Source organism: Martes martes, assembly GCF_963455335.1.
Source record: "Martes martes genome assembly, chromosome: 4".
NCBI lineage: Eukaryota > Metazoa > Chordata > Mammalia > Carnivora > Mustelidae > Martes > Martes martes.
Window position 1 is genome coordinate 127,148,098 of NC_137891.1, and position 23,118 is coordinate 127,171,215.

General features: G+C 35.9%; 1 protein-coding gene across 2 annotated transcripts in view; it reads right to left on the reverse strand.

Moving 5' to 3' along the window:
• NEXN (nexilin F-actin binding protein) overlaps positions 1 to 23,118 on the reverse strand; it is a 50,991-nt gene that overhangs the window by 4,224 nt on the left and 23,649 nt on the right. The window contains exons 4-12 of one of the 2 annotated variants that reach the window (XM_080802322.1): positions 21,868 to 22,059; positions 21,593 to 21,671; positions 21,359 to 21,507; positions 15,243 to 15,284; positions 13,859 to 14,053; positions 13,581 to 13,757; positions 11,001 to 11,189; positions 6,335 to 6,532; positions 3,396 to 3,617 (exon numbers count right to left, since the gene is read on the reverse strand). In XM_080802322.1, the coding sequence (XP_080658448.1) occupies positions 3,396 to 3,617; positions 6,335 to 6,532; positions 11,001 to 11,189; positions 13,581 to 13,757; positions 13,859 to 14,053; positions 15,243 to 15,284; positions 21,359 to 21,507; positions 21,593 to 21,671; positions 21,868 to 22,059 (1,443 nt within the window). The remainder of the gene's footprint in view (positions 1 to 3,395; positions 3,618 to 6,334; positions 6,533 to 11,000; positions 11,190 to 13,580; positions 13,758 to 13,858; positions 14,054 to 15,242; positions 15,285 to 21,358; positions 21,508 to 21,592; positions 21,672 to 21,867; positions 22,060 to 23,118) is intronic. The other variant, XM_080802323.1, reaches the window with a different exon arrangement.

Sequence of the window (23,118 nt, forward strand, 5' to 3'; positions counted from 1 at the left end):
TCAAAAAATGAACTGATACTGTGGTCATCCAACCATTAAATGTTGGTGTTCTCCAGTTTTATCATTCACCTTCCAACTATTAACTCCTTGAAGATGGCTTTGTCTACCTATTTATTTTTTTAAAGATTGATTTTAGGGAGTGGGGGGAGGGGTAGAGGGAGAATCTTAAGCAGACTCCCAGCTAAGTGCAGACCTCAAAACCCTGAAATCACGACCTGAGCCTAAACCAAGAGTCCGATGCTCAACCAACCGAGCCATCCAGGTGTACCCCACTATTTCGACAGATTTTAATACTATCCATAATAGTTAGAATCTAGGGGCACCTGGGTGGCTCAGTGGGTTAAAGCCTCTGCCTTCAGCTCAGGTCATGGTCTCAGGGTCCTGGGATCAAGCCCCACATCGGGCTCTCTGCTCAGCAGGGAGTCTGCTTCCCCCTCCTGTCTCTGCCTGCATCTCTGCCTGCTTGTGATCTCTGTCAAATAAATAAAATCTTTTTTAAAAAAGTAGAATCTATAGCTCCAGCCTCTCACCTGAACTCAGTACCTATGCTCCAGAATGCATTTACCTTATCCAAATATAGTTCAAACTTTATCCAAAACTATTCATCGGCCTCTAGATCTTCTGAATTCTTTGTAGTATCATCTAGTTTCCCTGGTAATCTTGAGGTAATGTTGGGCTTCTCAGCAACTACCTACCCATAAGCAGTCTGTTGTTACCCAGTTTGGTTAAAAGTTGGGTCCATTTTTCTCCCTGTATGCTAACTTCATCCTTATCCCTGTCTTTTAGTTCATTCTCCATGAACCCAGGATTCTTTAAAAATACAAGCCTTTCATTACTCTGTCCAGAAACTAATTGTTAACATTGTTCCCAGATCATAATTCCTGCAAGATTAAAAACATCCAGTGTTACCTAGCTACTACTTTTCCAACTTTACCATCCATTATGCTATGAATCATGCCTCTGAGCAAAATTTCCATTCCCCAGATAAGTTTTTACAATCTTCATGTAAAGGTTATAAAGGAGCACTCATCCCTCTAATCTAGAATGCTTCTAAATTCTATTCAACCTTCACACTTACAGCTTAAATGTAATCTTCTCAGCACTGTTAAACCTCTCATACAATTATTGATTCCATCTTATTTGGTCCCATAACATTAAATATATAACTCCTATTTTAACACTTAAAGCTAAAATTATAATTATTTTCCTATATCTCATTAGGCTGAACTTTTTGAAGGCACTTTATATTCACTTTCATGTACCCAAAACAACACAAGGCCCAATATAGAAGCTGTTAGCAATAGCATTTGCTTTTGGCAATGACAAAATTATTTCCTGCCAGCCCAGGCCCTAAGTCCTCCAGGTTTAGTGTATGTCACACAGAGTTCAAATCCATATCAGCTTCAGGGCACTTGGGTAGTGCAGTCAGTTAAGTGACCAACTCGGTTTCATTTCAGGTCATGATCTCAGGGTCATGACCCTGAGCTGCTTCAAACTCTGGACTTAGCATGGAGTCTGCTGAAGTTTCTCTCCCTCTCCCTCTGCCCTTCCCCCACACCTCTCAAAAATAAATAAATCTTTCTAAAATGCATATCAACTTCATTGATGAATATCTGATGTTCCACAGTATCTCCTTTTGTCTAAAACAGCTTGTGATTTCTTTTCCTTCCAAACTCTTTATTCCCGTATTATCTGTGTTTGTGTATACCCATTTTAATTCCTCTTCCTCTCATCTCCACCACCATCCCCAAGTCATCTTAGTTTTATATTCTACATTCTAAGCTATTTTCTCCATTCAATCCCTTTTTCAAATCCTCATCAAGCCTTCTCTGACCATCCTATACAGAATAGTACCCTACATTGTTGATTTCCATAGCTTTTACGTACTTTTTACTTACTATCTTGTTTCCTATCCTCCCTGTTAGATTCTAAACACAACATGAGCAAAGATTGTAGGTTTATTTACCAATGTAGTAGTCCCAGTGTCCAAAACAGTCCCTGGAACGTGGTAGGCATTAAAATAATTTTTAATGCATTAATCTAAAACCATCTTTAGCTTAAGTATGATCTATGTATAAAGATGCCTATTTGACAATATCACTTCGTGTTTTAAAAATCTCTTCAATGGGGGCACCTGGGTGGCTCAGTGGGTTGAAGCCTCTGCTTTCGGCTCAGGTCATGATCCCAGGGTCCTGGAATCGAGCCCTGCATTGGGCTCTCTGCTCAGCAGGGAGCCTGCTTCCTCCTCTCTGCCTGCCTTTCTGCCTACTTGTGATCTCTGTCTGTCAAATGAATAAGTAAAATCTTAAAAAAAAAAATCCCTTCTATGAATAATAAAGCGAAGTTCCTTAACATGGCATCTAAGACCTTGCATGGCCATCTTGTTTGTGCTTGCATCATCTTCATCATTATCCTTTGCTGTTCTTTACAGTCTGTTTGCTTCAATAATAATGAACTGCTTACAGATCCAAGAATTTGCACATAATTTCTTGATTCTATCTTCTAATTCACAGACTCCTCTGAAGGACTGCCCAACTTCCCACACCTGCTTTACTAGTTGAATATTTGATGAAAATTCATTGTTAGAAAAATATAAATTAAATGCTGTTAAGTATTATAAATGGCAATTCTGGCAGAAAAAATTCTCCAGATCCTATTTAAAGCAATATTCATAATCCTGGAACTAGACCTTGGACTGGAAGGAACATTATGGGTCATCTAGTAATTGCCTTTTTAACATTTGGAGGTATTTCAAATTCATGTCCTCTGAATTCTAATTTAGGTTCTGCCACTGAATTGTTGGCATGACTTTGAGCAGGTTATTAAGCTTTATTGGCCTTATCCTTAAATAAAAAAGTAAGTATGAATAATTTCGAGTTTATTTTAACCTATATGTACACTGGTCTAAGGAGTCAAACTAAAACTTGTGCCATAAATATATTTTTTAAAGATTTTATTTATTTACTTGTCAGCACAAGCAAGGGGAGTGACAGGGAGAGGGAGAAAGAAGAGGATCCCCACTGAGCAAGTAGCCCATCTCAGGACTCAATGCCAGCACCCTGGGATCATGACCTGAGCCGAAGGCAGACACTTAACCAACTGAGCCACCCAGGCATCCTGTGCCATAAATATTTTTAAACTCCTTTTTCCAGAGTGAACTACTTGATGTTCACTATAGGCAATTTAATTCTGATAAAACCCATTTTGAAACAATGCTAAACCGAGGCAATCTTTCAGAGCCTCTTGAGATCTTAATGTGCTTTTGCTATTTAGTTCTCAGATTATTTTACATAACTATGGTTAATTTTAAGTACCAAAACTTACTTCAAAGTCAATGTTACATTTCTTTTAAGCTCATCATAATTACTATACCGTAACTCTTAAATATAGTATACCTCATGAAATTTTTCTGCTTCTCGCTCTTTAATTTCGAGGTCAATTGCTCTCCTTCTTGCTCGTTCTTCTTCTATCTTTTTCTGTATTTCTTTTTCAGACAGTTGTCCAATCTTTTCAAACTTGCTTTTTAGATTTTTGGCTTGAATAGAGCCACTTCTTTTCAGTTTGATTAATTCTTCATATTCTCTACTCAATTCGAAGGTTTCATGTTCTTCCTCTTCCTTCAAAAATAAATAAATTTTTATATACTAAATACCAGAAAATTAGTTTGTATAATAAACCTTCCAAAATGTGTTCATTTATTTGAAGCCAAAAATAAAGCTTAAACAACCTGTTGCCTAAATTCAATGCCTAAATTACTGATTAAAAGTAATGCTAAAAATTTAAGACTTTAGATAACATCTTTTAAAAATACTTCATTATGGAATAATGGCTCCAAACGTCATTTAATATTTCATGATAACCTTCTAAAACTAAAACACGCATATCAAGATTAGCTTTTACTAGGAACCATAGGAAAATCCATGTTTAGAGGAAGATGAAGAACTATAATTGTAAGAACAGTGGGCTAAGGGTCAGATACAAGTTCTAGTTATGACTTTGATACCATGTGGCCTTTTGCCTTGTCACTTAACCCCTGGACATGATTTTTTTTTTAATCTCTATATAGAGCCAGAGTATCCTAAAATTCCTCCTATTTTTGTTTTGGTGGTAGTCTATTAAGTTAAATATCACTCTTAATACTCAAGTTAACTGCATGAAGCCTTTCTACACTACTGTCTGGGAAAATCCCTATATTCAATACATATCACTTCTATTCTCAGTTTTACATTCTGCTAAGACAAAAAAGGAATCCACCAAAATTGGGCTCCAGTTCTTTAAACCATTTGATCTTAAATAGTTTTTATTCTGGTTTCCTTTGGAAACTCCTTTGGCTTTTCATAATTTATTACTAGTTCTTTGTATTCTTCTTAACATTAAACCCAAATCTCACTATATAAAGTGGTAAAAAAAAAAAAACTGCAGTTATTCCTGGTATACTTTTCCTGGAGAAGACCTAGAATTCTAGGTGTGGGGAGGGGGTAGTAGGGAAGGGGAATGAAGGTGCAGAGGTGGGGTCACAGTGGATGATACGACATGAGGCTTAATTTCTTGGTTCAACCAAAGGGGAAATAGAAAACATTCCTTTATACTACCTTCACTTTCTTAGTCTATGTGGGTGAAAACAGACAATTCCTACAATACCAGAAACCTAACAAATTTGTTATGTACCTCCTGTCACTGGTTCCCAAATCATTCTGGTGAAAATTAATGATTGAACAAATATAAATCTAATTCAGAAGTTTTTCTAGACAATTCATTTTCAGCATCCTTTATAAAATAAATGCTATTACGTTCTTTTAAGAATTTTAAGGCTAGACCTTGGAATGCTTTCCTACAGCATATTCATGATATTTTATTATTACATATCTATAGTATTTATAGTCTCTTGGTGTCTGGGGCAAGGAAGTAAATATCCCCACAGGCCCACTGCCCCAACCCATTACATAAGAGGCAAATTCTAAGAGATTGCAACCTCTGCATAGGATCCCATTCAGTTCCTAGATCAGGAGTTAGCGAGAGGTCCCTACCAAATTGCCTGTCAAACATGCTGCGCCACTGCCAGTTTGAGTCTGGGACAACCACTGTTCGTTTCACCCCAAGTCACTGGGCTGTGTGCTGATCCCTGACCCTGTTCATGTTGCTGCCAAGAGACCACCCCCCCAAATCACAGAGACCGAGGGTGACAGTGGAATGCTGGCCCCTTTTTCTATCTCCTCTCTTCTGCCTACACAAGTGGCCATCCAGATGGAGGGTGTCGGCTGTGGGAAGGAAGTGTTTAGAAAGGGCCTAGCAGCATCAGGAGGTGGAAAAAGGTTGAGAATGCACCACAGAGAGGCAAGGGACAGCAGGAGGTTTGAGAGCACCATGGCTCAAAGTCTAGCACATGCTCCATTGTCCAATCAGCTTTCACTAACAACACACAAATTCAAAGATAAGATGATTGCAGTTTTAATTAAATTTTAATGTTTAAATTTTACTTTAAATTTTTAAATTAAAAAATTAAGATGGCAACCCTAGAACATTAAACCTTATGCATGGCCTGTCTAAGCATAAGGTCCTGGGAGGGCACAAGTTGTATACCCATGAAGCTGATGCTGTACAGTCTATATTTATGTAAATATATATATTCATGTATTTCACTTCAATACTAGAGAAATCATATTAAGATATTTATGAGAGTTCTATCTTCTAATTTAGTAAAATAAAGTCATTCAAAGACTTGCAAACTGATGTTTCTATTAGTATCCATGGTACTCTTGTAATTTTGACTAATCAGTTTTATTTCAAAGAGAATAAATATAAATGGGCATATTAAGCACTTTAGGAAAAATTCTCCATCATAATGTAACCACGTAATTGTGAGGTATATAGGAAGAAATATTTATTTAAGATACTATAGTAATATCTAAGTCACATGCAATTATATATGTTTTAACCTAGTAAAGAAGAAGCAGAATTATAGCAAGCTAGAAAGTGCTCATAACTATGCCAAAACTTGTACCAAGTGCCTAATATGCTGTGTCTTTTTTTTTTTAAGATTTTATTTATTTATTTGACAGAGAGAGGGAGATCACAAGTAGGCAGAGAGTAGATGGCGGGGGGAAGCAGGCTCCCCGCTGAGCAGAGAGCCTGATGCAGGGCTCTATCCCAGGACCCTGAAATCATGACCTGACCCGAAGGCAGAGGCTTAACCCACTGAGCCACCCAGGTGCCCCAATATGCTGAGTGTCCTTTATGTGAATAATAATACTTAAAAAGTTATTGTAAGATACTACTTGTAAAATACTTATATTAATAAATATTTGGAGAATATAGGTATTTCTTAAAATCTCACCTCTCCCATTTCTTGTCTCAGTTGTTCAAATTCCTGTTTTTCCATCTCTAGCTTATGCTTCCTTTCCTCCTCTGTTCGTCGCTTTTCTTCTTCCATTTTTTGTTTTAATAATTCTTCAAAATTAATTTCCAGTTTTCCCGGTGTAAGAGATTCTTGAGAAATGGTTTTGTACATCTCTGGGAAGTCATCATCTACTACCTATTTAAAATAATTCTTTCATTACTTTTGCCAAAATTACACAAACTAAAGAGGAATTTTTTTTTAATTTTTTTTTTTTTAGAAACTGTAATCACTTGAGTAGAAAGGCTTCACACTGAACTAAAAATTTGGAGACCTAAATCTCTTCAAAAGTATAAAACAATAAACAAGGGAGTAATTACTAGAAAATATAACACTACGGTATTTTGTGGTTACAGAGGAAATGGTGACCATCTCTTTTCCTTTCCAGTGAACACAAAGAAATCCTCTGAATTTGTACTACAAGTAATTTGAATTAGATACTAAGATTTTCTGATACTGAGAACACTTTTAATTGAGTTATAATTTATTTCCATTCTGCTAATTAAAATAGAGCATTTCCATTAAATCATGATTTTGTCTGAATGAATTAGATAGCCCATCATGATTCTTTCATAATCAGGTAAAAATCACTCTTAGTGCTGTAATTTTTATACTAATTTATTTACTGTCTAGTTAATTAAATAATAATAGTTAATACTTACTTAGAGCTGCCATGTAAAATACTAAGCACTTTACATGTATTGACTTATTTAATCCTATAATCCTATGAAGTAGATATTACTAATATCCTCCATTTTATAGACGAGAAACTGAGGCACTGAAAAGTAACTTTTCTAAAGTCAACACAAATATTAAGTGGCAAAGGTGGGATTCATACCTTCAAAAGTCTAATAAAATTATAAATAATGATTTGGATTATCTTTTTGTAGTTTCACAAATTACATGTCTAAGTTGTGACTTTGGGTAAGTTATCCAGCCTCTGTGAGTTTCCCTATCTGTGATGACTTTTCATATAGTTGTCATGAGAATCAAACATTGATAGTGTGCCTGATATCCAAAGATAAGTTCCCAATAGGAGGGTTTTTTTTAAGATTTATTTATTTATTTGTCAGAGAGAGAGAGAGAGAGCACGAGCATGAGCAGGGAGAAGGGGCAGAGGCAGAGGGAGAAGCAAGCTCCCCACTAAGCAGGGAGCCCATGTGGGACTTGATCCCAGGACCCTGGGATCATGACCCAAACCGAAGGCAGTAGCTTAACCAACTGAGCCACCCAGGCCTCCGCCAATGACAGTTTTATTATTACATTATCATTCCCTGTAATAAAGGCTATCCCTAACTTGCAAATAGAAACTTCGCTTTTTAAATCGCTGACTGGAATACATTTTACCATGAAAAGCAATTGCCCAATTCTGTATTTCTTTCCTCTGATAGTAGAAAATAAATCTCTGGCCTGAATTGTGACCCTGTGGCTAAAGAAGACACAGGGTAATAAAAGGGCAAAGAGTAATTATTTATTTGTTCCAAGTTTTATATATGATAGGCTTTACTGAAGAATAAGTTTGACTCAGAAACAATGTTTACATGAATTAAAATATGGCCCTGGATAAGAAAACAACATAAATGAAGGGAAAAGTTTCTCTTTCCTGATACAGAAATATCTCTAGGAAACTAGAGTTTCGGTTTAATGTAGTTTTCCTTCCCTGCAATTTTTCTACTAATGAATCATGGCAGTTTCAGCCTAAAAATCTGCCCCTGGGACTTGATCTCCTGATCTTCACAGCTACTTCTTGTCTATCTCTTCTGAACCTGCTTATTCTCCAAAAATCAAGTACCGTCACAATGTTTCTGGAGTTTCTGTGCAGAAATCATTTGTGAGTCAAGATTACCTAGTAACACACACAAGATAGTTTTAAGGGGCACCTGGCTGGCTCACTCAGTAGAGACGCAACTCTTGATCTTGAGGTTGTCAGTTCAAGTGCCATATCAGGGTAGAATTTACTGAGCAAGTAAATAATTATTTTTTTAAAAGATAGTTTTAATATACTCCACAAACATTTATAGGATATTTGTTATGCTAGACTGCTTTGTGCCACATGCCTGATGAACAATCTCAGCCTCATGAGTGTGCACGACAGCTATAAGCAATAATAATAAAGCATCAGTCCTGTGCCAGGGGAGTACTAAATGCTATAAGAATGCATACAAGAAAGTCTTTGGAACCTGTGTTCTCAGGAAAGGCTTCCCCGAGGAAATAGAAAATATGAAGAGAAGACAGAGAGCATAGGGAAAGGAAAAAGGGACATGTTTCATTCAGCATTTATGAAGTCTAGAGCTGGATGAGAGCACAATATTTTGAAGAAATTGGGAAAAATTTTGTATGTCCGGAACAAAGATGGCAGATTAAGGAACAATCAAGACATGAATCGGGAAAAAAACATTTGGGCAATATTATAAAGAAATTTCTTTTGTTTTGTTTGTTTTGTTTTGTTTTGTTTTAAGATTTTATTTATTTGACAGAGAGAGAGATCACAGGCAGGCAGAGAGAGAAGGGGAAGCAGGCTCCCCACTGAGCAGGGTGCCGGATGAAGGGCTCGATCCCAGGACCCTGAGACCATGACCTGAGCTGAAAGCAGAGGCTTAACCCCCCGAGCCACCCAGGCGCCCCAAGAAATTTGTTTAAAAATTTTTTTAGATTTGAAATTTTTAGATTTTTACTTAAGGGAAGTGGAAATTTTTTAAGCAAAATAGTAACACATTTACTTTTTTTTTTTTTTAAGATTTTATTTATTTATTTGACAGAGAGACGGTGAGAGAGGGAACACAAGTAAGGGGAGCAGGAGAGGGAGAAGCAGGCTTCCTACTGAGCAGGGATCCTGATGTGGGGCTTGATCCCAGGACTCTGGGATCATGACCTGAGGCAAAGGCAGCCGCTTAACAACTGAGCCACCCAGGAGCCCCAGTAACACATTTACTTGAAAGAAAGAGAAGGAGAGAGTGAGAAAGAGAACTCTTGTCTTTACAAAGAAGAGTGGACAATAGGCAAGAAAGCAAGTTAAACAGGAGTTGGTTTGAGGCTAGAGGTAAATGAAGTGGGAGGAGATAGGTAACCCAAGCAAGGGATAACAACAGTGGAAATGAGGGGAAAACTGATTGATTTTTAGAGTGATTTAGAAGGTAGAATGAATGAGAGACTTAGTAGATGACTGGATGTGAGGCATGAATGAGAAGGTGGAAGTCTTTAAGGCTCCCAACTTTCTGATTTGAGCATCTAGGATGGGTGATAAAGCTAAATAAACACGTGGATATATGTGCCTGAAGCTCCCCCACACAAAGGAAGAAAACCAGGTCATGATATCACTGAAACCAACTGAAATGTTTCAATTGGTAGAGCCTGCCATGCTTGATCTTTGGGTTGTGAGTTCAAGCCCCATGTGGGGTGTAGAGCCTACTTTAAAATGTTTCAAGAAGGAGATACAGCCTTTACAAGTCAACTTGCTTGAAAATAGTTGTGAGATAACTGTACATTCTGCAAACATTAAAGTGGCACAGGGTAACTGTAACTTTGTGACAGAATTAAGTTTGGTAGCAATCACCCAGAAGTTGATGGGTGAGCATTTCAGAGAACTAAATAATTGTGATTAAATGCCTTTGGTCATTTCATATGTACTGGATGGGATAGAAGGTGAAATGAAAGAAGGAAAGGAAGGAAGGAGGGAGGGATCAAGGGAAGGAAGAAACGTGGGAAGGGAAAGAAGAATAGAGAGAATGGAAGGAAAGGTAGAGTAGGAAACTCCCTGCTTAGATACTTCTGGAAAACATGCCTTCCCAGAGAAGGAAGATAATACTCAATCTTCTAAGCCAAGCACAGCAACTTAATCAGAACCTTCTCGACATGACACTGAAGCAAACATTTTTAACTGACTGGTGTTAATGCCATAGGAGACTTTAATGCTTATTTGCTATCTCTACTTTTGACAGATTCCAGGAATAATATTCTCCAAAGTTTAATTATTTTTCTTAACATTAGCTATTTTTTGATCTTTTTAAATTAAAAAAATTTTAAGGTTTATTTTTTAAAAGATTTTATTTATTTATTTGACAGACAGAGATCACAAGTAGGCAGAGAGGCAGGGGAGGGTGGGGAGAAGCAGACTCCCCGCCAAGTAGAGAGTGCAATGCAGGGCTTGATCCCAGGACCCCGGGATCATGACCTGAGCTGAAGGCAGAGGAGTTAACCCACTGAGCCACCCAGGCGCCCCTTAAGGTTTGTTTATTTAAGAGAGAGAGAAAGAGACAGAGAGAGAGAGAGTGTGTGTGTGTGTGTGTGTGTGTGTGTGTACAGGAGGAAGGAGCAGAGGGAGTCTCAAGCACTCTGTGCTGAGCGTGGAACCTGACACGGGGCTTGATTTCAAGACCCTAAGATCACAACCTGAGCTGAAACCAAGAGGTGGACACTTAACTGACTGTGCCACCCAAGCACCCAAATTTTAAAAATTTTAAAGTAATCTCTATACCCTACATGGGGCTCAAACTCACAACACCACGAGTTGCATACTCTACTGATTGAGCCAGCCAGGCACCCCACCTTAATATACTCTTAAAAAAGCTGAATCCTAATGGCATTCTCCAGTTACATTCTATCTTACCATGCTTCTTCTTGCTTCAGCAAATGCCTTCTTTTCTTCCTCTATTCTCCTCCTGGCTTCTTCTTCTGCTTTCCTTTTTTCATCTTCTCTCCTCTGTCTTTCTATTTCTTCAAAACTGAGTTTGAGTTTACCAGGGCGGTACTCTTTTAAAATTTTTTCTGTGTCTTGGTTTTCTTCCTCTTCATTCACCTAATGAAGAAACAACTCATTACTAAGAACTGCAATTCATCAAAGGCAGGAATGAATTATCAATGAAAAGGCACAGAATCGGCCACCTCACACAAAAATATTTTCTTGCCTTTAATATATTTGATCAAAATTCCCTTCCTTTATAATGTCTTATCTGATAAAGTATTCAAATTTGGAGAAATTCCAAATAAAGATGTACTCAAGTTAAATAACAGTTCCCAAGAAAGTCAAATTTTTTTTCCTTTTAAAGATTTTATTTATTTGACAGAGATCACAAGTAGACAGAAAGGTGGGCAGAGAGAGAGGAGGAAGCAGGCTCCCTGCTGAGCAGAGAGCCCAATGTGGGGCTCAATCCCAGGACCCAGGGATCAGGACCTGAGCTGAAGGCAGAGGCTTTAACCCACTGAGCCACCCAGGCGCCCCAGAAAGTCAAATTTTTAAATAGAGATATGGAGTGCTTGAAAAAATTTAAGGGCTCATTTAAGAGTTCTATTAAAACTCTCTCAGAACTGTGCCAACTGGGTGGTGCAGTCAGTTAGGCAGCTGCCTTTAGCTCAGGTCATGATCCCAGGGTCCTGGAATCAAGCCCCTCATCAGGCTCCCTGCTTGGCAGGGGGCCTGCTTCTCCCTCTCCCTCTGCTGTTCTCTCTTCTTGTGCTCTCTCTCAGTCAAATAAATAAGTAAAAATTCTTAAAAAAAAAAAAACTAAACTCTCTCAGAACAAAACATAAAATATGTGTGTGTATACTTACTATGCTTCAAGTATACCTATAGAGAGTGTCTTCTGTAGTAAAATAAAGTTCTCATTTTGTAATTTTCATGGATATTTTACTATGAACTATGGTACTTTTCTTTATACTAATCAGATAAAAGATTGCCTGGTACTATTTTTTATAAAATTCAAATTTTATGATTTTATAGTTAAAATTATAGTTAAATATCATTTATTGAAGTTTATGATTTAATTGATATTTCTATTTTCTCTTCACAAAATTGACCACCACTGATAGCTAAAGTATACGTGTATTATACAATTATAATTACCCAAAAGTAATAACATTTTCAAACAAATGTCTATAGAATTTAACTTTTGTAGATACAGTCCTTAGAACATTAATGAAAGTTGATGAAGAAATTCTAAACTTTTAAAAAATTATAGATTCCATTAAAATTTTTAAAATTTTTATAAGATTTAGAATCAGTATTTTATTTCAATTTTATTTTTTATTGATATAGTCATTAATATAATAACTGTTAACATTTTATAGCACTTATTAGATGCTAGACATTACTTTAACTGCTTTCTGTATTAACTCACTTAACAATTTAAGAAGTAGACATAATTATTTTCACCATTTTACAAATAAGCAAAGTAAGACATAGAGGGGTTGAATACCTTGTCTCTGGTTACACACTTAATAAACAGTAGATTTGTGAATCCAGGCAGTGTGAATCCAGATACATGAATCCAGAAGCTATGCTCTTAACCACTATACTCTATACTTACACACACATGCACACACACACACACACACATATCAATATGCCTTATATGACAAACTGCATATTCCATAGGAAACATTTTGTTATGTTCAAACTGGACCAAAACTAAGTGTACATTTACAACTAGACCTGAAAGTATGCATATGCTGTACCCTGTCATTAAATACACTAGAGGCTGAATTAAAGATAAAGAGAAACCAGGCTCATCGACTATTTTGCATATTTATGATAATTTATAATATAAAAATAAAAATTTAAAAAGCATAGGGACACCTGGGTGGCTCAGTTGTTAAGCTTCTGCCTTTGGCTCAGGTCATGATCCCAGGGTCCTGGGATCAAGCCCTGCATCGGGCTCCCTGCTCTGTGGGAAGCCTGCTTCTCCCTCTCCCACTCCTCAGCTTGTGTTCCCTCTCTCACTGTCTCTGTCAAATAAAATCTTTAAAAGAAAAAATTTAAAGCATATTTGGTAAAATGTCCCATTAAGGGAAACTAGAAAATAATACAGATGTATTTTATATAGGAAAAATGTACAGTTTCAAAATCAGAACTTTTTATATAGACAGTATCCTTGAATTTATAGGAATGAATTTTATCTAAAGCCAGCTTCCTTCCCTAATAGTAAATGTTTTATATGTAACATTTATGTAACATGTATAAAAATATAATTTATAAGTTATATATCAGTATATATAATGTCATTATATATAAATATATATGTAACGGGGCACCTGCTGGCTCAGTTGGTGGAGCGTGCAACTCTTGATCTCAGGTTTGTGGGTTCAAGCCCCACGTTGAATATAAAGATAATATAATAAAACTTAAAAATAAAATCTTAATATATACATTATATATATTTAAAAATACGTTTTTTACATATATTTGTTTTACCATTTGCCGCCTTGCTTCTTCAAAAGCACGTTTCTCTTCTTCTAAACGTTGTCGTGCCTCCTCTTCAGCTTGCCTCCTTCGGTTTTCTTGTCTTTGTCTTTCCAGTTCTTCAAAAGTTAGTTTCAATTTTCCAGGAGACAGTGATTCTCTTTTTGCCTCCCTTTCTAGTTCTTCATCCTAAGAAACATTGTGAAAACACATCTGTTAATCACAAAAAGAAATGCTGGTAACTTAACTGCTTTGATTTGTTCCTAAAAAAACAAAAAAATAAAAATTACCATGACCAACGAAAGACACTTTGCTTCCTTGAGAGATCGCCGTTGTTCTTCGTATCTTATTCTTTTATCTTCTTCATACTTGATCCTTTCTTTTTCTTCTCGTTCTTTCTCGAGATCCTCAAAATTCTTTATCTTTCCAGAAGTTTTATGTGATTTGACAGGTACCACTGTTATAAGTAGTGAATCATCTCCTTCCTAATTTATAAAATAGATAATTAGCAAATTTCTTGCTAACCAAAGTTTTGGCTTCATGGGACTTTACCTCCATTATTGGTATATTTCATTACATTGCCATCAATGTTATGAAGAACAAAAATTTATATATATTTTTTACCGATTTCTATTCAATAGTTCTTTCTCTGAATTCACTGTACATTGAATTAATTTAACTGAAATCCATTGCTGACAAGGTTCAAGGAGCATCTTCTTTCCTAGAAGGTGGTGTTAATACAGCTGTTTGGATAAAACCGCATGACATCATCTGAATTTAGCTGTCTGTGCACTAGTTCCACAAAAGGTGATATGCATGTGAGTGTACTCTCAATCAATTTGATGGTGGATAGATGCAGTTTAAACACACACAAAAGTCTCTCCATAGGGCTTTTTTTCTCCATGTAAGTTTTTAAATACTTAACAAAAGTATTATTTAGTGAGGAAAAACAAACAGTATTTCTAAGTTATTTATAAAACACTTATAGACAATACTCATTAGCATTTTGGTCCTAGTAAAATATTCTTACATTTGTTTTTAAAATTCATTTTAATTAGTTCTATTACATAATCTATTGTTACCTCTGAACTTTTTAAAAAATAAATTTATAATATGTAACACATGCCCCTAAAATAAAATTCCTTCCAATTTATGTGGCTGTAGTTTTAGGCACACCATCAAATTGACTGATGTTCAACTTTCTCTGTTAGATAAAAAGGGATTAACTAAAATATCTGTGGTTGTTGAACATTCCTTCATGGTACTAGACACTGTACTTTCTACTAGTATGTGATAATCAAAACAAAGTTATAAAGAACTCTGAGGAAAGAAGACAAATAAAAAAACCCTGCTTTTAAAAAATGTTAGCTTTCAGCAATCTTGACTATTAGTAACAGTTCAAGAAATATGTAGTCTTGACAGAGTATCTCAAATTGAGGCTTGTGTCTCTAACCATGAAAGCAAAAACATACTTTTTTTTCATGCTTTTAAGACACTAAGCTATTGTTTGAAAGTGCAAAAGTATGATCTTGCTTTGCAAAATACTTTTGTCCTTTTTGTTGTTGTTGCCATAATTATAATAAAAATAAAACTGCTTTTAATTTTTTAATTAAAAGATTATTTGTGAACCAGATAATTTTAGGTGATGTTTCATTAAAGGAAATGTCCATTTACCTCTGGTGCTGATTCAGTTCCCGTATTGTTTATGTCCTCAATCTATTGAATGAGAATTTCATATCATTACATTACATTGAATTTCTGCTTTCTGCTTTTAAATATACACTTGAAAATTAATTTAGCTGTGATTTATGGTAAATTTTCAAATTTATAATTTTTGAATATTTTTATATTTCTCCAAATTAGCCTATTATGTCCTTTTAAGTGGAGATTAAGCCTTATATTAGTTTTTGTATTTTGACATAAAAATCAGTATCTAGGGAATATATTAAGAAAAAAATGAAAATAAAGCCTACCTTTGTAATTCTGGAATTTGAATGGACCAAACTCTTATGACCTGCTGTAAGCTACAAGTAGCAATTATAAATTAGCAATTAAACTAAGATACAGAAACATTTCTCCATTCTCTGTTTCTGCCCCAGCCAAAGTAAAACCTATCATTAGTAATCAAATAATCATGACTATATTTTGCAATATCAATATATGGAAAGAATATAACTGACACAGTAATACAGTGCAGTGCACTAGCTTTCACATGGCAAGTTTAGCAGGGACAAGAACTCAGGTAGATATAATCGTTAACTCTTTATTTTAACCAGATCTAGGAAGGAAAGGCCCTCATTCAATAGAAGGGGTCTCAACTTGGACATTACTCATAAGAAACACCATTAGGGTAGCTTAAGGGGCAGGCTAATGTATGTAACAAACAGAAATGAGAAAGAAGATAGATGGTCTAAATAATGGAGTGTTTGAGATCTCAGGAAAAGGAAACATAAGCAATGGGAAAATGGGAGAAGTTAGAAAGTAAACATTCATATTGTTTGTGTTTTTACATGATTTTTAACATCAGTGGAAGAGTCTGGAAGTAGTTCATTCCTTAACCAGTCTAAGGGAATTCTGTTGTACCTTGGCTCATAGGAGGAACTGGACTGGCTAAGTCCCTGTTCTTCATCATTTCACTTTCCTTTTCTATATTCTCTGTCATGGGAGAATTAATGCATTTTATTAAGATACCAAATTTCTTGAAAAATAAATTCTGAATAATTTATTAAAAATAAATCGATTTTACACATTAATTTTATTATGTTGCGTTTAGAATAATTTCTTTTGCACAATTATTTATTACATATATTGCTATGTAAATGGTGAAAGTTTTAGTGAATGATGTATTCTACTAAGAAAAATTTGAAGCTATAATAAAATAATTACAAAATTATTTCTCTTCAGTGGCCTGGTTCTGTTGGAAGAGCACGTGACACCTGATCCTCAGTGTCACGGGTTCAAGCCCCACACTGGATGTAGAGATTTTTTTTTTTTTTAAAGATTTTATTTCTTTGATAGAGAGAAAGAGAGAGAGAGGAAACACAAGCAGGGGGAGTGGGAGAGGGAGAAGCAGGCTTCCCACCAAGCGGGGAGCCAGACGCAGGGGTTGATCCCAGGACCCCAGGATCATGACCTGAGCCAAAGGCAGATGCTTAATGACTGAGCCACCCTGGCGCCTCCAGAGATTACTTTAAATAAATAAATAAACTTAAGAAAAAAAAAGTATTTACCTTCCAAAGAATGCTAACAATTCCTTGACAAATCACATTTGTCTCTCAATAAAAAGTTCTAGGAGAAATGGTGAGAAGCCAAACATTGAGAGTATAGGAAAGATAAATTCTAAATGTCTTAACTCCAAATTTCTTTTACTTGCTGCTAAAACATACTCTGATTTTTATTAGCTTATGGTAAGATAATAAATTATATCTGGAGTGGCTTATATTTTGTTGTTGTATGCTGGCTTCATTACTCATTTTAAGCCACTGTCAAAACTTTAACAAAGACAGAATTTTATTTCCATTGGGTTTCAATAAACAAAGGAAAAGGTGATTTGTCTGAGTGGCCACGGTGTCAGTATATTCATAGGGAACTGAGACATTCAGTTCTGTTATATTGTTGGCTCTCAGAAGCTACCACTGAAGAGATGCTTCGCAACTATTTCTTTTTTTTTTTTTTTAAGATTTTATTTATTTATTTGACATAGAGAGAGATAGATCACAAGTAGGCAGAGAGACAGGCAAAAAGGGGTGGGAGTGGGGGGAAGTAGGCTCCCTGCTAAGCAAAGAGCCCTACACGGGCCTCGATCCCAGGACCCTGAGATCATGACCTGAGCCAAAGGCATAGGCTTTGGGAACCCACTGAGCCACCCAGGTACCCCTCAACTATTTCTTTTCATTATGAAAAGGAAACTCCTTTTACTCCTTCCCAGAGCAACTTCCTTTTGACCCTTTTGTTTCCAACATCCCAGTCCTCTACCAATAAATTCTCATTTTATAAGTTGATAGATGTTAACCTTGCCCATTGGAGTATCCTCTAAGATAACCACATTATAGTAAATTAAGATTCTCCCCCAAATTTTATAGGTCTTTGATTCTAACGTTTCGTATATGAAGTATACCCATTTTTAATTCATCATAAGATCCTAGAATCTGGTAGTTGTCTTCCTAACTCAGGAATCCCTTCTCAAGCATTCTTGACTTTGTACAAGTGGACTTGTACAAGTGGGTTTTTGTATGGACTTGTACAAGAGGGTTTTTCAAATTAACGTGAAAACTTTTTTTTTCTTAGTAAACTCCATCCCCAATGTGGGGCTCAAACCAACGACCTCAAGATCAAGTCATATGCTCCACCAACTGAGCCACCCAGGCGCCCCAACATTGAGATTTTTCTTGATTGCCTATGTCATACTTCTTAAATTCAAAGATAGATTCAATTTTATTAAACGTGAGCAGAAAAAAAATTTTTAATTGGACTTTCTATATTTGTAAGATAAAATTACTATTAATATTTTATTTTGCTCTACACGTTCTCAAATAATGTAATAAGCCAAAATTTTCATTAACCAGGACTCTAAGGCACCCTGCCTGGTAGTTTCTGGAGTTACTAAAGAAGTGACTTTTTTTTTTTTCCCACAATACTCTGTCTCCCTCTCTCTCTTAGTATCCCATGCCTTCATCATATTCAAACTCACTTCTTCAACACATAGTTTTTCTTTGAGAAACCACTGCCTATATATTCAGTTCTTGGGGTTGTAGTGGGTCTTAAAGTCTCATGAGTCTAGTTAGTGCTTTTTGAAAAAGTATATAAAACTTAAAATAAGTAGACTAACCACTATTTGTTGTCAAATACCCTATATTTTAATTATATATTTTACTACCTTATTTTATAAGTTATATTATAAATGTAATTACATATGCTAATATATTTTATATTTACCATATAAAATCTATAATGCTTATTATATTTGCACTTCCGGGTGAAATTTCATTGCAAACTTAATTCTCAGCTTCGTGACTGGAAATGGGAGAGATAAAGTACATGCCCATTCTGGATGCCTGGGGGGCTCAGATGGTTAAGCATCTGTCTTTGGCTCCAGTCATGATCTCCAGGTCCTGGGATCAAGGCCCACGGGGGAGCTTCCAGCTCAGCAGGGAGTCTGCTTCTCCCTCTCCCTCTGCCTCTCCCCCTGCCTGTGCTCTCTTTGTCTCTCTCTCCCTCAAATGAATAAATAAAATCTTTAAAAATAAATTAAAATAAAAAATAAGGTACATGCCATCCTTTCTTTAGAGAAAGAGGTACAAAGCGATAAAATACAGGTAATTCTAATTCTTTTCTATAATTCATCTGACACATGTCATTTTAAAAAGTTTGTCAGACAGAGAGAGCACAAGCAAGGGGAGCTGCAGGCAGAGGAAGAAGCAGGCTCTCTGTTGAGCAGAGAGCCTGATGTGGGCCTCGATCCCAGGACCTTGGGATCATGACCTGAGCCCAAGGCAAATGCTTAACTGACTGAGCCACCCAGGCATCCTTGGTATATGTCATTATATGTCACTATACAAGTGGCTATTCATGGCACAGAAAGTGTTTTTTTGCAAAGTCTGGGTAAATTTCTTTGACATGTAAGTATGGGATACACTTTGTTTTCTTTGTCATTTTTCTTTTTAGAAAGATAGGAAATTTTAAGGAGCATAGCAAATAGATTTAAGGCACTTGAAGAGTAGGCAAAAAAGAGCCAGGTACAAAAAAAAAAAAAAAGAGCCAAGTATAGTTTTGCGATAAAAATGGTTTTATACTGTGAAGACTATGTTAATTTGTTAATGATGAGAGATGGAGGAAAAGCTAAAATGGTTTCATGATATTTTATCTATATGTACTATTATTTAGGTGAAACGTTATTTATAGCCTACTTACTGTCTACCAGGCACTGTTCTAAGTGCTTTGTGTTAACTCATTATAATCTTTTTTTAAAAGATTTATTTATTTATTTGAGAGAGACAGAGAGCAAGCAGGTGTGCATGAGCAGTGTGAGGACAGAGGGAAAGAAAGAGGGGAAGCAGACTCCCTCCTGAGTGGAGAGCCTGATGCGGGGCTCAATCTTAGGACCCCAAGATCATGACCTGAGATGAAACCAAGAGTCAGATACTTGCAGCAGCCCTCATAAATCTTATCAACAACTCTAGGCAATAAGTACCATCTCATTAAGCTCAATACACTGATTGTCTCTTTTGATCTTACAGACTAGGTTAAGTACATTAACAGTATCACTGTCATCTTTTCAAGTCTATGACTACAGATAATTTATAATATAAAACAAGTATCAATGCATGAATGAAATTTTGTGAATTGATCAATTCTTTACTTAATAAAATAAAATTATGACTATTAGACTTCAAGTTTACATGTCATTATAATCATTAATCATTTTGAGAGAATAGATTTTCTGAAAATTAGATCAGATTCTTGACTTTTCTTTTATTAAAAGATTTTATTTATTTGACAGAGAGAGAGAACACAAGCAGGGGGAGCAACAGGCAGAGGGAGAGGAAAGAGCGGACTGCCCACGGAGCAGGGACCCGGATGGGGATCTTGATCCCAAGACCCTGGTATCATGACCTGGCTGGAGGTAGATGCTTAACCAACTGAGCCACCCACGCGCCCTCAGATTCTTGAGTATTTTAAAAATACTTACCAACCTCTTAGTTCTCATGCTTTAAGCTAAAAAACATGGGAATCTAAATTCATTAAAGAGACTACATAAGATCATAGTAGTAATTTTTTTCTCCCCTCTAATTTGTTCCCTGTGGCTATGGGCATCAACAATGGCTATCTGAAGGAAATAGCTGTCATACATTTCTGCCCTTTTCTACCACCATCCCCAACTTAAAAAACAAAAAAAAAGCTGGAACGCCTGGGTAGCTCAGTTAAGTGTCTGCCTTCTGTTCAGGTCATGATCCCAGGTCCTGGGATCAAGTCCTGTATTGGGCTCCTTGCTCAGCCCGGAGGCCTACTTTTCCCTCGGCCCAGCAACTCCCCCTGTGTGCTCTCTCTCTGACGAATAAATAAAACCTTTAAAAAAAAAAAAAAACTTCCAAAAGCAAAAAAAGTTAATAAGCTAGTTAATAGCCTAATAGTGGCTCAGTTGTTGGGCATCTGCCTTCAGCTCAGGTCATAATCTCAGGGTCCTGGGATCGGGCCTTGCATCAGGCTCCCTGCTCCATGGGAAGCCTGCTTCTCCCTCTCCACTCCCTCTGCTTATATTCCCTCTCTTGCTGTCTCTCTCTCTCTGTGAAATTAATAAATAAAATCTTTTTTAAAAATAAGCTATCTAATAATACCATTATTAAATAAAATATGATTTGTCTCAAATTCTTGAATAGGAAGATATCCTAATTAAGCCTTCATGTGTAATAACCAACAAGTATTTACTGATTACTATTGAAAGACCAACATATTGTGGATAGTTTATGTGAAACTGCCTAACATCTTTGTAAAACCCTCTAACATGTCAGGAAAAACAAGAAATGTGGACCATGTAAGGAATATGGACTGAATGACAAGATGGTACACAACAAAAGTTATCTCAGCATTCAACCTTAAAATAAGTACATTCTGCCCTTATCCTTCTTGGCATTTGATAATAAATATTTGTACTTAAGATCTTGTTTTCAAGTTAGCTGCTACTTAATAAGCTAATGTTATATTAAAATATTTTAATTAGGCAATGTACAGATTAGTTTTACTCTGTACAATTAGTTTCTGAAGCACATACCAATTTACTATTTAGTGAATACCTGCTCAGCCCTTTTTGCTAATTCACGTTGTATCTTCCTCTTCTCTAACATATCCTGCTCAATTCTGCGTCTTCGTTCCTCCTCTGTCCTCTTTCTCTGTTCCTCTTGTCTTTGTTTCTCCATTTCAGCAAATCTACCTTTAACCGTTCCTAAGAACATATGAAACATGTTCAATATTTTGCTATGTTTCCCTTTTTGCAATTTCATTTACAATTTACCGTTCAAGTTTCTTACCTGTTAGCTTTGGGACATAAGCCTTTTCTACTTTTGAAGATGCCTCTTCCTCATCATCAGATGCAAGCATTTCTTTAATCTAAATGGTTAAATAAATTAATATGAACATGTCCAAAATTTAGACTAAATTATATTATATTCAGAGTTCAAAATTAACTTATACAGAAAATTATTTTAATTATAGTTAATATAAAATATGGTTAATGTGAATAATAAAGTCTAAATTAAAAAGATGAAAATGAATTTTGCACAAGAATAAAATAAAATAAAATAACCTCCTGCTTTCTCCTGTTCCATTCTCTCTCTCTAATATATTGTTCTTTTCTTCTTTGTTTTTCATCTCTAGATCTCCTTTGATTTCTTTCTTCCCTGGCTCTCTGCATGGCTTCAAACTTATCCTTTACATCACCCTTGCCAAGTTTTGGCACATAGGTTTTTGGGACAGGTTTAGATGAAGAAAGCAGAATCTTCGTTAGAAGAAAATAAAGAGAAAAGGGTTAAAAAAAAACACAGAAGAAATCAGGTAAAGATAGATCAGAACAAGCAACATAAGAAATACTTATTAGAACAAAATAGAAACAAGTTTGAAACATTTATACAATCATAATCTGATGACTTGCTAAAGTCTAAGTATGAAACATGAAATTAAGAAAATATGAGTAAAACCTTTATTAATATAAAGAAGTACCATTTTGTAGGTGTATTCCCCTGAAGCTGAAGGCTAGTGAAATATAAAAATTGAATACTGGGTTGTAATTTAAAACAATATACTCTATTTTCCTACACCATAATTAAAGATTCAGATTTGACATCTCTCCCTTAAAAGATACCAGGACTAATTTCAATAAATTAGGTGAAGGTAAAAACAAAGCAAAAGTTCAGGCTTTCAGATTTAAAGTATAATTCCTATATGAACACTCTTGCTTGTTTCCCTAAAAAATATGAATCAAACTGAAGGCAGTCCTTTATTTCCATGTGTGGCTGAGGTGTACTAGGGTCTTTACATACAAGCAGTGATTTTGAGGTTGGTACTGCTGCTGTACAGCCCATCTAGAGTGTCTGTAAACCAACATTAAAAATGTGTAAAAAGGTTGTATCATTCCAAGCAGGTTGAACTCTAAGATGGCAAAAGAGCTTCCCAGGAAAGGAGGAATCTAGTAAAAGACTGGAGAAAATATTTCCCTCCACTCTAAAACCAGGAAAGCCGCTTGTTTTAATCATTTTGAAAATTAAGCTGATGCTAAAAAGTTTCAGTAAATGAAACATCAGTGCCTCAGAACACCAAACCCTTTTCTCCTAGTGATAATGGAAAATTACTTATTAATCTGTGGCATATCCAGCCTCTATTTTATTATTGTCTTATGCTGTCAGTGGCCATGTAAGGTTTTTTTAAAAATTCATAATGTTGGGGTGTCAGCAAATGAACTCTTCTTACTACAATTCCCAGTAAGTACAGTCAAGAACCAGAAAAAAAGTGAAGAGAAGTTTTACTGCAGCTGCTGGAAAAAGTAGCTGAGAAGGAGCCT